Source organism: Micromys minutus (genome assembly GCF_963924665.1).
Source record: "Micromys minutus genome assembly, chromosome: 7".
Classification (NCBI taxonomy): domain Eukaryota; kingdom Metazoa; phylum Chordata; class Mammalia; order Rodentia; family Muridae; genus Micromys; species Micromys minutus.
In genome coordinates, this window is record NC_137976.1 from 47924806 (window position 1) to 47943821 (window position 19016).

A 19016-nucleotide genomic window follows, 5' to 3' on the forward strand; every position below is an offset into this window, starting at 1 on the left:
TGGAAGGTATTGAAAATGAGATCTGATTAATCCCACATCTATTTCTCTGCTTTAATAGCATAGCTACCTGCCTTAATTGCTTTTATTTTGCTGTGAAGAGATATCAAGACCAAGAAAACTTATAAAAGAAAGCAGGGGCTTGTTTACAGTTTCAGAGGGTGAGCCCATGACCATTATGGTGGGAAGCATCATAGAAGGTAGTTAGACATGACACTAGAACAGTAGCTGAAAGGCTATATCTTATTCACAGGCAGTAGCAGAAAGAACAAGACTGAGCCTGGTGTGGACTTTTGAAACCTTAAAGCCCACCCCCAGTGACATACCTCATCCTTAGGCCACACCCCTAATCCTTCCTAAATAGTCCACCAACTGAGAACCAAACACTCAAATGTATAACTGTGGGGGCCATTCTCCTACAAACCACTATGTTACACATCTTTCCATGTGTGGCTTATTTCAAACCAAAATGTTTTACAGAGAAATCTGTTCGGCTGAAAGACTGAACAGATTTAATTAAATCCTAATTCCTTTATCCACATGATACCTTGATTTTTACTATTTGTTAACTATAAGTGGGAAGCATGCACATTCTACCCTAAAGAATCAAGACCAAAGGCAAAAGGAATTGTGAAGACTTTTAAACTCTGAAATAATATATTTACTTTAAATTGTTTATATGACCAATATTAAAGATCATATTTTACACTATTTTAGAAATAAAAATAATGGCTCAATCTCTTTCACTCTTATCTTGGCAACATTCCTTTCTGTTCTGTGCTAATTGTAGTCCTTCCTTCTACACTTTGATTTCCATTTAGAACTAACTTAGTACCAGTTCCATCTTTCAGAAACCATAAACATCATGTAACATTAGAATAGCCTTACATTCCTAAATTGACCTAGAATTCTAGCCAAAAAATTGCTAAGGCCCCTAAAGGTAATAGCCCTTGTATGTCCTGTACACAGGTAAAAGTAAACAAAATCATTTCTTGCTAATTTGTCGTATATTAATGGAGACACAGTGAGCATTAATTTCTTCCAAATTTGCCAATAATCCCTTTTCTGTCTATTGTAGAGGGTATTTACCTGCCTACTGAAGAATGTGTTCCCCAAAGCAAATATCACCTGGTTAATAGATGGAAGATTTCTTCAAGGCAATGAAGAAGGTAAGGAAAAGAAGCCAAGGGAATGGATTTGGCATTATCGAGGGTTAGAAAACCTCAGTGAACAGGTTGTTCTTGGCATTTAAAGCCATTGTTCCAAGGACAACATCATCTTGCCTACTCAGTGTCACTTTCTGATACATCATCTTATTTCTACAAGAGGGTAGAAGGCAACATTTTCAAAATAAAAATTTATTTCCTCAGACAACACATACTCTATTTATTTTGTGTCAGTAAAAGCAAATATCCTGTATGAGGACAAAACCATCCAAATAAACACGATTAGTAATAATATCTCTGCCTTTGTAGCTTCTCTTTGCTCTGATGTTTCTTTATTGCTTTAATGTATCATCTTCAATTTTCTTGGCACCACTACAGTCAAGTGATAATAATTTCCAGTTTCTTGCAAATATTTGGGGCAGAATTTAAGGATGCGGCAGTAGGGATGGATATAAAGGAGTTATTTCCTTTACAAGGAACAATTTTACTGGAAAGGATTAAGTCCCTGGGGCAGGAATACACACTGAGACAGTTTCACATAGTATTTCTCATAGTATTTGTTATAGGTACTAACCATAGCAGCTTAATATCCAGCACCTGTGCCTGGACAGCAGGCCTTCCACTGACTCATTCTTTTAACACAATGAACAATAACTGAGTCACAAGGCTCTTGCTCAATTATGTCTTTTAATTTCCAAAATTAACAACTTCTGCTGCTCAATGATTTTATTGATCTCCTTGGTGAATTATTTTATGGTTAAAGAGTTCACTTTAAAAGCAGTTTATTCCAACAATAACAAACCACCCTCCTCAAGTTATGTGTTAAAGGTTATGGTAAGTGTATTTTCCTATTAAATAAACACTGTTTAAATAAAGGCCCCAGGTAGGATACGCCTGTTACTTTCTCAAATAAGAGGCCAGATGGTGTAATGCGAATTCCACCAGCATACAACTATGTTTAGCTAATACTTTTCCAGACAGTTACTTCAAAATTAGCAGCAAATGCCTTTCATATGAGCCAGGCATATTAGCATAGGCCTACAGTCCTCCATTTGGGAGGTAGAAGAAGGGGGAATTGAGAGTTCAAGGTCATGCTGGGCTACATAATGGGTTTGAGGCCAGTCAGAGATACACCAGACCCAGTCTCAAAAGAGAAAAAAAAAAGAAAAGGAAAGGAAAAAAAAAAGGAGCTGTACTGTAAAGACTCTGTGAGGGTTCAGAATGATCTGTCCTGTGGGGACAGATAATTTTTATAGTAATTTATTGCTACAATTCATGCAATTTGGAAGGTATCCTAACAGTGGTTGTTATAAGATTCTAGGGAAGGCTCATGGGACCAAACATAAAAATGATTATCAATATACAGCTTATTTTAGGAAAAGAGTATGATATGGTACTAGAATTAGAATAGATAGACATCATCCATTACATTTGGAGGAGGAGGAGAGCCAATCTACACAACATACTCTGCATTCACTCTACAAAGACCATACCCACATGCACTTTCCCTAATTAGGAAACCAATATACACAGACCAGCATGAAAGTAGGAAGCTTATATCAAGGATGTAAGCATTTATATTGTATTTCATATATTCTTATCATATGATCAAAGTCTACAGAAGAGCCCTCCAAGCGTGCAAACCAATTCAAGTACAAATCACAATCTAACCATTACTAAACACCACTAATGAGTTGTAATAATGTACCCCAAAGTCCTTGAATCCATAGTCACAAGAAAAAACATATAATGAATGTATATTACAGCCTGATTATGGATCAATGTGCATTACAGCTTCATTATGGATCAATGCCACTTACAAGCTAGAACAATGGCTCAGGTTAATTCCAGCTTTGTTGGAAATGGGCCTAGCTTCTCAGAAGCTAAAGGCTAACTGCTTGAGAGCCTCCATTATGATAAATTAATTGTGGACTCTCTACTAGCATGGGATAAGAGGATGGCTTGAGCCATGAGTTAAAGGCCAGTGTGGACAACAAAGGAAGACCTTTAAACATAGGAACACCCTTAAACAAAGTAAAAGCAAATTTTATTTTGCAGAATCTCGGCATCATTGTTGGGCTGATCCAGAAAATGTCAGTGACTAATTACGTTTCATTTGACTTTTGCGGGAATACACATTGTGAATGAAGAGAGAAATGGCAGTAGCAGATATCGGGAACTAAAGTCAGTTTTAATAAGGATGCACAGTAGACGATCTCAATCAAACAACATGACAGTTTGGTGTATGGCTCTGACACCAGGCCCTGGATATAAGATATGGAATACTTCATCACAATCCATCACATTTTCCTTGAGTGGGTTGCCTGTTGAGTAAAGTCGGTAAGGGTTAGCTAAGAATGCCACCAGCTCAGAACATGACTAATTTGGAAAGGATAGAATTTTTGGTATTCCCGCCAGTACACTACCACAAAGCTCTCCATATAACCCCAAATTACTAAATTTCAAAGAACTAAACAATTCATATGTATAATCTAGAAATAATTTCTTCAGATAAAAATCAGATGATTTCTTTTTCTATACAATTCCTAACCGTGTTTTTTTTATTGTTATCATATTCATTTTTGTTTTCTTTTTGTTTTTTTTTTTCCAGACAGGCTTTTCAGTTTGGTGTCTACACTAGTCTAGAACTCAATGTCCAGTATAAGCTGGTCTCTAATTCCTCTCGATCTGCTTGCTTCAGCCTCCCAAGTGCTAGAATTAGAGCCAGGAGGCACCACAGCCAGCCTAATCATTTCATTTAGTAAACTAGCATTCTGGTTCATTTATCATCCAATGAAAATTAATAACACTTATGATTAATTGGAGTTTAAGCTATCTTAAGATTCCTAAGTCATAAAAACATATAGGACTGGTCAATGACTCTGAGGGTAAAGGTATTTGCTGGTCAAGACTGACAACAGAGTCACATTCTCAGAGTCACATTCCCCACACGGTGGAAGAAGAGAACAGACTCTGGAAAGTTGTCCTCTGGTCCTCACGTGTGTCCTATGCCATATGCACTCAGGCACACACACACACACACAAACACTCAAATAAATAAATATAAGCAATGGAAAGATTTAATTAATCCCAACATGCATGATTTAACTACTTAGGTATAGGTAACACGTGCATGACATAATCACTTCATTACCCTGGTTTGAAGCATGGCATCTACATAGAGACTTTTATGACTAGAAAAATTGATATATTCAGCCACTCCAGTTACTACAAAATTTGAATAACCAGAAAATGTATAACCCTGAATCACATAAAATACTTAAGATTTTGCTATGTTAAATATGACAAATGTGGTGACAACAGCTATTTCTATTTCAGAAAGCCTCTAAGGCTGGCCATTGAATGTGCATATTTAGTAGTTCTTGGACAAAACCAAATGGATCTGGAAATCACTATTATAGCTCTGTTGGACTACTAACCTCTTTAACTGTTATCCTATCTTCATAAATGTTGACTGTAAGATACTCATAAAATCATACTAATTTATGCAAAAAGCCTTTTGTAAAAAACAGTTTGCAGAGTGCTCTGACAGAGCCCTTATCAACACAATGGCTGGATACTGGATTGTTAGATGAAGGATTATATGTCCTATGACTCAGAAGCAGACTCCATTCCATGCTGAATCAAAACCAGGATCTCCTGTAACTCAAGCTGTGTGCATATATTTAAACAGGAAAAAGAACTCACTGTGAATTATGGGGCATTTCTTCAGAAATTATGATGGGTTTATATGAAAACAGTCTTACTCAACTTTCCCTAGCTTCCCAAAGAATAAGTGCAGCTCTTTCATAGAAGAAAGCACATGACAAAGGCTGCAGTTGCAAAGCAACATAAAGTTCACCGTGTTGCATATAGATTTGCCAAGAGCTTTGGCAGATCCGAAGCCATGACCAAAACGACTCTAAACAGAATTATTCCTAAACAGTATATTATATTATAGATAGATAGATTGATTGATTGATTGATTGATTAATAGATTGACAGAGAGATAGATAGATAAAGAAATCCATGTGGAATCTAAATGTAGACAAATAACTCTTCTCAGTACACAAAAAAAAATCAGTATGTAATAAAAGTCTCCAAAATGAACTAAGAGGCTGACCCTCTAAGCTTCCAAAGACATTTGTGTCTTACATACAGAATTCTGAGCCAAACAAAAAATGTCTATCAGTGAAATATGAATGCCTTACACTGTAGAAATTTGGGACTGAACATAACCAATACCTTTAATTCTAGAAATTAGCTCTTCATCTGTAAAGGGTGAGACAGTAAATGATTTACTTTTTATCGATAATATTGTCTGTCATAATTATCAACTAAGGACTATAGCACAGAAGCTGTAATAGATAGCATATAGGCAAAGTAATATGACTATAACCAAAAGGACTTTATTCATAAGCATGGGCATGGGTGGGGTTTAAGTGTAGCCATTGGCTTACAAGCTCTGTAGAAGCACTCCACAGAGAAAGCCATGTAGTCATTTATTTTGCAGCTCTACACTACATCTTCTCAGCTTACTATATTATAAAATGATGATTATTATCTAAAATCAATCAGATAGACACATAAGGTTGATCTTTCTACATTACTTCCATTTATCAACATCTGCAAATACAGCAAGGGACAAACCTATTGCTTCACTGGAGAATCATGACCCATGGAATATAGTGGCAAGATCCTCGCTAGCACTAGCATTAAGGCACAGGGGTATATCACGAGCACCCCTCAGAACTCCACAATTTTAAAAAGGTTTATATGAGGAAACTTGAAAGTGAGAAGATGTCAGGAAACAGCACAATGACTAAGACGTCTGCGTGAGTCCACTAGGCTTGGGCTGAAACATCTGCCTTATCGATAGAATGTGCAGTTCATGGAAGATGGAAACGTGATAACACCAAGACATAAAGTTGGGAGAGTGACATGACACCAAACTGTGATGTCATTAGAAGAGATCAGAAGAATACTAGAAGTGGAGCAACAGTAGTATGATCATTTATCAATCTAATGATTTTCCTAAGCAGTAATGTGTCTAGATAAGTCACAAAATTTATCCAGAAACAAAAAAAAAAAAAAAAAACTGCATTTAATTTACATATATCTAAAGTCAAAAAATTCTACTTATACTTGTAATTTAAATAAATATCCCTCGGGGATAGGAGAGATGGTTCAGTGGGTGGAAAATTCTTTTCATCCTCTACACATGCAAACTTACCAATGAATAAATATTTTAATGCCTTTCCCACTCACCAGTATGTCTCACTGCCCGGTCCATAGCAAATTCTCAGTTCTGATTTACTAAATAATGAAAAATTAAAACGTTTTAGAGCTAATTATTTTTTACAATATTTTATCCATTGTAAATAACTGCCTTACACTTTCCGATTCTGTGACTGCCCCCAGTGAAATGTCTACCCAATGTGACAGGTTCTACCCTGGGGGCACAACCTTTTCCAGATTCGAAAGCATCTCCAACAAGTAAGAATGTTTCAGACTGCTTTAATTTATATTACCTATCAATACTTTAATTGATCAGGTGAGTAAAGCTAGCAGATCTGTATCATTTATGCTCTTCCTTGCTATGGTATTTGAAATAAAGTAATTGTTCTCAAAGTTTTCAAGAGTTAACACTTGAAGCTGTGGGAAAATTCAGGTCAGGAAATATTTGGTGAGGAATTTAGATTTTATATTCATTATTAAATAGTTAATACTTTGACAATCTTCCACAGCTGTACTCTCACTGGGGAGTAAAATAAAACAGTTGCAAATCAGGATAGCATGAGCCTAAGACAGGGCATTTTATGTTAAAATTTTCGGACCTCAAATTAATTCACCAAGATGGCTAGTGAGTGCTATGAATTCAGCCCACCCATCCACGCATCATTAACAGTGGGAGCTGTTGGTCAGCGTTGCTATGCTAAAGTCATAAATGGCAGGGAACCTCAGAGGTAGGCATTGAGACAAACAAATCATAATCCCCATGTCCGTGTCCATTGCACATTACAGAGATCCATGGTGACCTTCTCTGATTTAAAAAACTAAATTATATGTAGAGCAGAGGTGTGACTTTTATTTTATATTTAATTAAAACTATCCATTTTGTCTGGAAATGAGAGCTGAAATGGAGTAAAATGAAAGCCGGCCGCTGGAATGAACAATTGCTTTAGCTGATAGCATTTTGCATTTTGCCTACAGCCAGTGTCACATACACCGACCTTGCAGAAAGTGAGAAGCAGGTGGCAAGTGAGAAATGCCTGCAACTCACCCATAAGAATCTTCACACACAGTGAACTTGTTCTTGTTCATAATGCCATTCCTCCCTGCTCGTCCTCCCTGTCCTCATCCTTCTCCTTTGTTTAGAAGCTACCATTTTCAATGGCCATTGTTGCACCAGTAAATTCCAACAGACTGAGACATGTTCACTCGTCAAGTATCAGCAGATTCAATAATAGCAGTAATCATAATACTATGATAATGATAAATATCTTAAACCTCTGCTGTATCCTATGTATTTTTTTGGATTGCTATGTGAAAAATTACTCTGATATTTAATAAATTATAACACATCTCAAATGGTTTCTGGAGCCGGGAATCCAGGAGCAACTTAAGACTTTCAGTGTGGTGAGTCTTTGCCCTGAGCTTCAGTCATCTGAAAACTTGGCTGGGCAAAACGACGTACATCGGAACTCAAACAGGGTTCCAAACAGGACTCCTCGGGCTCACCGCATGGGCCTCTCACTAGGACTGCTTCCAGTAGCTCCTTGCTTCCCCTTGACAAAATGCTCCAAGAAACAATGGCTACCAAATGTACCTTTTAATGTCATATTCTTCCTACATGTGATTGCATGTCCCCTCTACCTTATTCAACTAGTTAGAAACAAGTATGTTCTCAGGGGAAAAGGCTGAGACTCCATCTGTTGAAGCACAGAGTAGGAATTATGAACAAATACAAGTCACTAGGCTGTATCACTAGACATAGTGGAAAAAGTAAATACCCTTCCTTCTCTTTTGTCCAGGACATGAGACACTGAGAGTGAACATGATCAACACCTACTGGTAACAGAGGCTGTACTTATGCCAGTCTGCTGACTCTGGATCTGATTCTTACTGCATTCAATAACACTTCTTCCCAACCAGTATAAATGCTCCAAGAGCCCAAAATATACTTGTTCTTGTCTTCTAACACATACAATAACACACAGGTAGTATGTATAGGTGGTCATAAATATTCATTGAGTAACTCAACAAACAAACAAGTTGTAGAATATTTTACTTTGACATGTCATTTAATAACTGTAATACTATAAATATAATAGTATATATATATATATATATATATATATATATATATATATATATAATCCTATGGTGTTAAAAATAATGCCAATTTAATTCTGCCTCCAGAAAGTTTGAAGCCTTCATAAAAGAGATGGCATGCATATAGAACCATAATAATTCAAAGCAGGGAAGTGAAAAGACCATACTCTGCGGAATGGAAATGTCCAGATATGTCAGAAAGTGTCATGCTTTTAGTAATCAATGGCTTCTGTGTGTCATGGGAGAAGACATGAGAGAAGTGGGGGGGGGGTAATCTTATGTGTACCATATTTATTTAACTAGACGAAGACCTTGAAATTTTTTTTAGAGAAAATGGCATGAGCAGTTATGTTTGGAATCACTTGAGAAAGTATCAGTAGATGAAGTTGATCAAGGAGACAGCACCATACATTAAAGAAGCAAGTAAGTAGAGTAGAAAATACATACTAAAGGAAGTATTGAGTCCAACTTAATCACTCTAATAAAATTTTAGAAAACGGAGTGGGTCTTTTGTAAACAGCTTTTTTAAAAGAATGTAATTGTATTTTAATTTGAAGTACATTGTAAACAGAAAAGTAACAGTGCATTCAGCAGTTATTACTAGCATCAAGTGTTCTTCCTGATGCTCAGAAAGCAACAATAAAAAAAATAGAAAAAAATACTCTCTTGGCATTTATAGCCTGACAAGAATTGGTCTTAGTTGACTTGTTTGTGGAGTGAGCCAACATGTTAAGTGCAAAGTTTGACCAAATACTACTCTTCTATTTGTAAAGAAATGTAAAACAGATAAAGTACAGCTTCAAATTTAATAGAGAAGTCACAGTTAAACTTATTTGTATGTAGTGTTGGGGGGTGTCATCAAGTAAGGGGATATAGTTGAGAAGCTTATGGAGAATCCAAGCCCTCCTTTAAGTAAAGCATCATTTCATGGGCCTGAGAACTTCCTTAGATCAGAGTTTAATAATTTGTTCTCCCCACAATGACAGGGCATCTGGTAGTGTCCAGACAAATTCGATGTTGACCCAGTGAGGTGGGAAGATGCCACCAGCATCCAGTGATCAGAGATGAAGGCTTCTCTTTACGGTATAACACAGGATAGCATAGTTCTCATCACAAAGCAGTGTGTAGCTCAAAATGCTAACAAAGCTAAGTCTGAATGAGACTCGCGTGTAATTAGAATGGATATTTTTGCTTTCTAAAATCTGATTGAGAGCTCATCAAGGTGGACAGTACCAATTATGTTTGAAACAATTTTCTGCCAGATTGTTATATGCTAAGGAGACCATGTTAAATCAATAGCTATTAAACATACCTTAATTAAATATCTTTGCTCAATCCAGTCATTGAATTACTATGGAGAAATCCCCATTTAATCTTAGCAGCATAGAAGGTCATTGTAAAAGACTCATGATTGTTGAGTTACAATCTCATAGGAGCCACCTTGGAAGAACTTTGCAAGAAAGGAATCCAGTCAGAGCACGACACAGAAATCAACTTCAGAAGGCTATGGGTCACTCTAAACTCTAAGATGTGAGGAGCTATGAAGTTCAATCAGCATTACAAAGCTTCATGTCTGCCTGCAAGCATACATGCCTTACTCTTGTATCCAGCAAAAAGCAATTTTTAAAACAAATGTAGGGTGTCAAAGATGCAATGCTCTTTACTTCCAGAAAAAATTTGTAGTTCAAATAAACCTCAAGAGCTACCCAGGGCAGACTCCTTCAACTCCATGATAACCAGTTAACATTGCTGAGCCCCAACTGCAGTCTTTGTGGCAATCACTCAAGACATTTATTCTTTCTACAAACAGTATTGCCTGCCTACAATATAATGGGGGATGTTTAAGGTGCCATATTACAGTGATGAACAAACTAGACAATGCCTCTATTGTACAAAGCATATAGTTATAAGTTGTAAGCATAAGTCTTTCCTTGATTCCCATCTCTCTGCCCATTAGGCCATAGGCTCTCTGGCTCTGCCTACTGTTTTTATGTCTACACCTGACCCTTTGACCCAGTGACATTGATTTTAATGTTATTTCTCCACTAGTAACTTATCTGATCCTCGCAGTCTTCTTTCCTACTCTGAACACTTTGAGTTAAATACCAGGTCTGCTCTGACACAAGCCCTTGGCCTGTTCCTCCTGTGGCAACAACCAGTCTTTAGAAAATGGATGATCATGTGTGGGAGGCAAAGAGCAAAGAAATAGGTACTCGGGGAGTACAACAAAACTGGAAACTTACAAATAAACATGTCATAAGTGGATGTAGAACAGACCTGGTAGATGCATTATTGGATGATATCAGAAGGAAGTATCATAAAAGAGCAACATCAAGTCAGGACACTGGGTCCTAAAGCAAGGCAGCTCCACAGATGGTTGAAAGGTAGTAGAAGATGCTGGTGATTTCTGTGTGATTACAATTCTATTAGTTTCTGCTATCATCATACATACATAGATGTGGAAAACAAATATGGAACAGAGGGCTTGGGTATGGCTTAAAGGTAGAATTCTTGGTCAACATATGGATTTCATTCCTCCAGCATCATCAGTACCACCACTCCAGACAACTAGGACAGCAGTACTCAGAGTACTTTGCTGAGTAAGGAAATGGGGCTGAGGAAGTCTGCACACAGAGTCTAAAGGGAAGGATAGGCTCAATGAAAAGGAAAATGTAAAATAGGTCTTCAGAATAATTATCATCCTTCAAAGTAATCACTTAAATTTACTGTTGAAAAGTCTGTTATTTATTTTAAAACTACACATTGAAATTAATCTGGTTCAAAGACCTCAACTGTCATCTTAAGCACAGATGGAAATAAATTTACCACATACAGAAAAGAAGCAGGAAATGAAGTAAACCAATGGGCTGCAGACTTAGACAGCTAAATGCCAATAGTTACTGTGTGTAAGGAAAACAAAGAGGAAGATATGTGTGTAGAGAATGGTAGCTGCAAGAACAGGCATACCGAAGATTGACCTGCAGATGCTGATTTAAAGTGACCTAAATTGATGATAGTCTCAGTGAGGCATTTGTAGAGATGGAGAGTTCCATGACAAAAGATGCACCAGGATATTCTGACTAACTATGGGCTTAAGTAAAGGCTTTTAGGCAACTGTCACATAAGGTTATAGCAATTATCAAACCATTTTCCCACTGTCATGGCAGTGTCAGAAAGCTACACAGTGGCACTGATATTGGTTGAGTTCTTTAACATGTCTGGGAATATTCTAAATTATAAATTCATTGCTTCACCTCACCTTCTCAGAAGCACAAACATGAAATTCTATTACCCCCACTTTACAGGAAAGAATAGTGAGGCACAAAGTGGTTATATAGCAAAACCAACATCATGCAGAAAGTTGGAGAGCAGGAACATAGCCTAGACAGTCAGATTCTGAGGCCTGCTGCCTCTGTTAGTTCAGACTTTTGCTCAGCCAGTGTCTTTTGTGGTGGATAAACCCATGCTCATTTGAAGTTGCTGTTGCTGCTGTGCGGAGGTCACACAACAAACCTCCATTAATCGTTTTTTTTTTTTTTCTGTAGACCCATCGTTCCTGAGAAATTTATTCTCCAAAGCTGAAACTCAGGTTTCCTTTGTTGGTAACATGTCAGAGGAAAGAGCTCCCTTTCATTCTTTGCCTCTTCCTACAAATGTCTTAATACAATCATTGTTGTAGGTATGACTCTATAGCATTTATACCAAAAGCAAAGAAGAAAAAAAAAGAGGGGGGAGGAGGTGAGAAAGGGAGGGAGGGAGAACTAGAAGGAGGAGGAGGAGAAGTGGGAGGGAGGGAAGGAGGGAGGGAAGAAGAAGGAAGAGGAGGAGGAGGAGAATGGGGAGGAAGGGAGGGAGGGAGGAAAGGAGGAAGGGAAGAAAGGAAATCAGTTCTTTCTTTTATTTCTGGAAAATTCTGGGCTAATAGGGTGTCTCAAAGAACAGGATAGGTTCTGAACGTTGATTCTCTTCTTTTACTCTAGGTCCCAGGTATTGAACTCAGGTCACCTGGTCTGTACAATGACACTTTTACTGACTGAACCATCTTGCCAGCCCCAGGCGACCAACTTTTACGATGATTAACACTTATCTTGTCTACAACCATACAGCATATGTGGAGAACTCTGCCTTAACTGCTATAATCTTCATTGAGTTGATTGCAAACCCCTTTCAGATCAATAATATTGGGGTATATGGTCCCCTTAGCCCTTTATTTAACATCTGTTAGGCAAGCCACCTCCCTTGTGACAAGTCTTTTGATGATTTTAGGACATCTTCTCACATGTCTTCTTTACATTGTCTGTAGGTCAGTTTCCACCAAATGCTGCCCACTAGGATGGATAAGGCTCATTTGAATGTATCTGTATGGCCCAGATACTCGTAAGTACAGGTCTACCATCTCCCTTCTGCATTTAATGTTCTGCAGGGATGCTGATGGAAAGTAATTTCCCTTTGCACAGGAAATAAAGTAGGATGGTTCAAGTTCCTCCAGTAGATGCTCTCATAAGGAAGTAGAATGCCAAATGAAAACACTGTAATATAAAAAATAATATAATTTTCAGCCGGTATACAGTAACATAAGGAAAGTCTGGGATAAGTGAGCTTGACAAACCCCATTGTTCTAACTGAACTTGCAAATCACTTTTATTCTTGCATTTGGTTGATTACATAAGATGGACTGAGTAGGAAAGAAAATTATTTTCTCCATCATTTTCTGCTCAAATGAGCTCTGTTGAGTAGTTTCTTGTCCTCTGGAAGAAATTTCAGACAAATTACTTGGCTTTGGGGGGCTGGTTTTTATATAATAAATGTCGTCTGGTCCTTTTCAGACACTAGAACAGACTTATGTCAATAATTTAAAAGCCTTGTCAAATGGAGTGTCAAAACCTGAGAAAGTTAATTTAGTCCAGAATTTTTCTTCTCTCCCTACTGCAAGTATGGGTCTGCCTCAGCTACAAGAGTGGATATGTACTGGCTCTGTGCTTTATGTCTATGTAAGGTGAAGTCGCGGAAACAGCTATGTCATGCTCTGGTCTGCCTCCAGCATCCTTCCAATCTTTGTTCTTGGCTTAGGTCTCTGGTTTGAAGAACACAACTTAGAAAAAAGATCAAATAAGAAGGGTCCTTGCATAGGCTAGCTCTAATATGAGTCAAGCAACTCAGGATATAAAGAGTAAAATGACCACTGCCACTTCAAGGACATTTAGGCAGGAGGTATATTTCAGAATTGTCAAAAAGTTAGTGAACTATGAAGCATCTGACATGTTAGCCTTCTTCCCTTTCTCCAGGAGGCAGGTGGTCAGTGCCTAGAAAGATGGACAAGGAGGTGGGCTAAGAAGCAGCTGACAAAACGCCAAATGACACCAGAATTAACTCTTATAGAATATATTTCTGTTTCTTCTATTCAATCCAGACCACTGTATATAGTATACAGTATAGTCTACAGAAACTATGAAAGAGTAATTGTTCCTTTTTAGTGAGACATATTTAAAGAGTTAAAACAAAATGGACTGAAAGGCTTTCAACCTCATCTAACCTCACGGAAGGTTCTGACCTAGTACAAACAAAACAAATTGGATGAAGTGACTGCTTGTTTTGTTTTGTTTTACTGAAAACAACAATCAGGATGATGTATGTCTGAACAATTGCAAAATTTAATAACAGTAAGTCTTTACATTGAAGGAAAACTAAGCAGCCAGGAAACGTAGTGATTATTTGGGCTGTTATACTTTTTTGCCTATAGGGTATATTTCATAACATAAAATCAATCACTGAAAATCAAGAGGTTTGTGCTGAGGCAATCTTAGGCTAGAACCAGAAAAGACCGTGGTAAAGTGCCCCATTCGAATACTTAGAAATAGGACTGTTGTGAATTTTTCAAGAAATGAAAAGAAAATTGCTTTTGGGCTGATATTGAGATGGAAAGTAAATAAATAAATAATTCCATGCTTATAAAGAGATCGTCAGACCTGATTGATTTTTAAAACTGTAACATTTTTAAATTTTGATAATTATATATATATACATACGTACATACAATGAATTTTAATCATATTCATCCTTTACTGCTCCCCTAACTCCCTCATAAACTCTTCAATGCCCAACCTTTCCAAACTCTTCTGTGTCCTCTTTTTTTTTTTTTAATTAGCCAAGTGATTTCACTGTATTCATAGGTATCTGGCCACCCACTGAAACCTGGTCAACCTACCAAGGGCCACACCTTTAAAGAAAACCAACTTTCCATTCTCGATAAGAGATCAACTGTCAACCTCAGCTAGAAGTGAAGGCCTATGAGGCCTTCCTTTCTCCGTGTACAGATGCTGAATGCCTTGGTCTGTGCAGTCAACCACAACTGTTGAAGGTTCATGAATGCAGTGGTCCTATTATCAGACACCATCTCTTACAGTTACAAAATCTCCAGGTTGGGTTTCAGGACAAAATGACTTTTTAAAAATTGGTTATTTTATTTATTCATATTTTAAATGTTATCCTCTTCCAAATTTCCCCTCCACAAGCCCCCATCTTTCTTCTCCCTCCCCCGTTCCTCTATGAGGATGCTCTCCCACCTACCCACCCAACTTTTACAAGGCAATACAAACTCAAAGCTTTGAGGAAGAGACAATGTGGATATCACCAGTAGCCTGGGTTTGAGCTGTGCTCTCCTGTTGCTGTTGACATTGAGGATATACCATATGAAGATGGTCTCCAGACCATCTGCTACATACACAGGAAAGACAAAGCGCTCCTGTGGAGTAGGAAGCACCCAGCCCTGGGACAGGCAGTTGCCACAAGCTTTACTAAGCCACTGGGGAGGAGGGGGAGATTTCACTTGTCCTTCTTTGGTCCAATTATCCTATGATATTTCTGGTCTGAGAACATAGGTTTATGTGTTGCCATATTTGGATTTCTCAGTTAATTATCAAGCTCATCCATGTCTGCTCCAATTTTTTATGTCTCCTCCATGAATGTAGGACACAGATGAGTAATTATCCAAATTGCAATTTCACTGACAGAAGGACACAAGCTCTCAAATAATTGCTGAACAGAGCACTTGCAGTGGGTAGACTATGACTGTTAAGATGTAGTCCCAGAAGAGAAACAAACCTTAATCCTGAGCCATGGTATAAACTGGCAGGAAGAGAATAAATTGAAGTTATTTAAAAATCAATTATTTTCCCAAACAGATTCAGCTCTACTTCTATATGATTAATAATGGCTGATAGTAAATGATCATATAATGGTTGTATATAATTTACAAATGGTAAATTTGCATAACCTATGCAAAATTGTATGGGCCAAGAAGAAAAACAAAAGATCAATAGACCTGAAAGTGGTCAGCAGAATACCAATAAACCTGAAACCACCTTGCATGCCCTGGAGATAAGGACCAGGTTTCACTGATCCTTTTATTTCTTGGGGCTCACAAGTTCTAAGTCCTTAACCAATGCCATAGTTTCACGTGTGAGTAGATGATGAGTGGCCCAGATTCTGAATGAGTTTGGAAGCATAAGCGTAAGGCAGTACACATGACTGACCTGGAGTCCTTCCCAACCCTAGGTCTTCCCTTTCAATGCTGCTGCCTATTCAAGTTTCTAAGTAGCATAAAATGTCTCCTAGACAATCCCCTGTAGTTGACAGCTGGTATGCAGTGATACATGACATCATATCTCATTGGACTTCACTAGCAGGCCACATGGCAGAAACACTGTAGATATCTCTGCATATGAACCTCTTGTAGATATACAAAACATGCACCATTCATTTTCTGTACAAATTTTCCCAAATGTTTCACTACTCATGTTCCCTAATTGAGAAGTTTTCTGGGACTTGAGAGATGGCTCAGTGGTTAAAATTTGTTTCTGAAAAAAAAAAAAAAATGAGGTAGGGACTGGAGAGGTTAAGAGCACTGACTGTTCTTCCAAAGGTTCTGATTCAAAACCCAACAACCACATGGTGGTACATAATCATCTGTAATAAGATCAAAAGCCCTCTTCTGGTGCGTCTGAAGATATCTACAGTGTGCTAATATATACTGTATGTGCATGTGTATATGATGTATCTGTATCTGTATCTATGTCTGTATATGTATATGTATTAAATTGAGGCACTTGGGAAGCTGGGACACTGTTCTCTACTTTTATGAACATGAGGAATCACTGCTACTACATTGCATGGATGTTGTAAGGACATTGTACAATTCACACAGCATTCCTCTTTTGAAAACTTGGGAAATCTTTCTTGTCAATTACGATAAAAAGAATAATTTATAAAATTGACTTAGTTTATGTTATAGTACACATCAACCAAATAACATACATTGTTTCTTTTCTAACATTTGCTCTAGAAATTTCAGGCCAAATGTGAGATTCTATTTGCTAAGAGAACAAAATACTAAGTAACACATGCTGTGTCCTATCCCTATTCTGGTTTCAACAGAACGCAACTCTTCTGGGCCTTATTTCCCGTTATTCGATGTTTTATTTCCTTGGCTGCATATTTATGTAAGCCACCTTAGGTGTGTTTAGGAACAAAGAGTAAATAAACACAACAAAAACATATTAAAAGCTCAACTCTCAAGGAGAGGCAGATGTGGTTTCACTAGAGTGTGGCTCGGTAGTTTTTCCTCCTTCACCTGTCTAGCCTCCTCTTTAGAGAAGCATTCACTTTTTAAGTGAATTCAAAACACACTTTATTTTGTGGCAGGAGAGACAAAAGGGAAGAAAAAGGGTATGGGGTGAAGATAAAGATGACTTTGTAAGCTAAGAATAAAATTAAATATGAAACCATAGTTAATATGTCAGATATATTTGTATGAAAATCCATTGTAAGCTAAGAAATGAAATAAATACATAACCATAGTATGTGAAAATATATTCATATGAAAATTTATTATAAGTTAAGAATCAAAATAAATATGAGACCATAGTTAGTTGTACCTAGTTACTGCTACCTTTGGATCTAGAATAATTTTTGGTACAAAGTAAATACCAAATCAATATATGTTTTAAAGATTTAATATAACAGCTCTGAATTTAACAAAACTGTCTTAATAGCAAAGAAAGTGAATATAGGTTATATAACCATAAGCATATACTCTTGTGTGATTTTTTTCTTCCCATATAAAATGAGGTCATTAGATTATGTGTCTACCTGGATTCCTTCAAAGGATGATATTGTTAAGTTTAGTGTCATCATTAAACATGTGGCAATAAATATTTATAGCACCCTCAAAAATTTGTTCTTAAAATAGAATATCTGGCTACATTTTCAATGGCAATTGTAGATAAAAATGTGCTGACACCAGACACAACTCCTCAAAGTGAGTATAGTAAATCTTTCTCTTATGCATCATTTAAAAAGCTCATATGTCTTACTACTGTCTCTAAAATATTAAGGTTTGTGAAAAGGCTACGTTTTTCAATTGATGCTGATATTTTGACTTTGAGTTTCGCTGTAGTGGCTCTGGATGGATAAGATGATCACTGTAGTCCTTGTAGTAAAGGTTGATAGCATGTGTTATATTATACTTTTTTGTTTGTCAAGGGATTTTAAGACAATATAAGTAAGTGAGTTACAGGGATAGAAAAAGGAAACACATCATAAACAGGAAACCCAGAGCATCAATCTCAGAACTACTAGATCTGAGCAGAAGATATTCCCACATTCCCAAAGTCACACATTGAAAACAGTACATCAAAGCAGAGCTAAATTAGAGCTTTATAAGAAAAAAGGTGGATTCTAAAAATAATTTTGTCTTTCAGCCAGCAATTCCATCGTGACTACTAAAGATGTCACCTGTTCCCAGCCCTCCTGTGGGACAGATGCCAAGAACTGTTGAGTACTACCGTGGTTCTTCCATTCATTCACCCAGCACATGTATTCAGCAACCACTATGCCCTGTGTTCATGACCATAATGTTGAACATTTATAAACCATCTACCATATTTAAATGGGAGATGATTAGAGTACATTTATGGACATGGCATATCTAAGCTCCAAACTCCTTGTGAGGAGAGACAGATATATGCTAACTGATAATACAAAAAACAAAACTCAATACACAGACATGGGAAGAGTTACATATGGGTAGCAGGGACTGCCATGGTATCTCGGAAATTGTCTTGAGATTGAGGGGTCTAAGGTAGGTGCGATGCTGCACACCTGTATTTGCAGCATTTGGGGAGTGAAAGAACCAGGATAAGAACTTCGAGAAGTAGCCATGCAGCTTGTTCAAGGGCATCTGCTGCATGGATAGTTATTAAGACTTAATGTACTGCCTGCCTCCTAAAGGGAATAGGAAGGAGAAAGGGAACAAAACAGAGGAAAGGTGATAGAGCCAAAAACCAAGGGAATATATTACAGAGTGTTCATAGTGCATGTGTAGAAAGTGCAAGCTAGTCGGGAAATGGATATCAGTAATTAAAGTGAAAAAGAATGAACTCCCATGCCTAGCTGAGGAGCTATTGACAGCTATTGCTGGCTGCTGGGGAGACTTGATTTTCTTTAAGGGTGTGGTCCCTG

The 19016-nt window shown here is 37.4% G+C and overlaps 1 protein-coding gene across 1 annotated transcript in view; it reads left to right on the top strand.

Moving 5' to 3' along the window:
* Positions 1–19016, top strand: part of CD96 (CD96 molecule) — a gene marked incomplete at both ends in the record, with an annotated part of 83703 nt that overhangs the window by 50859 nt on the left and 13828 nt on the right. The window contains 3 exon segments of the mRNA XM_080919500.1: positions 1076–1166; positions 3293–3478; positions 17746–17814. Coding sequence (XP_080775626.1) covers positions 1076–1166; positions 3293–3478; positions 17746–17814 — 346 coding nt within the window.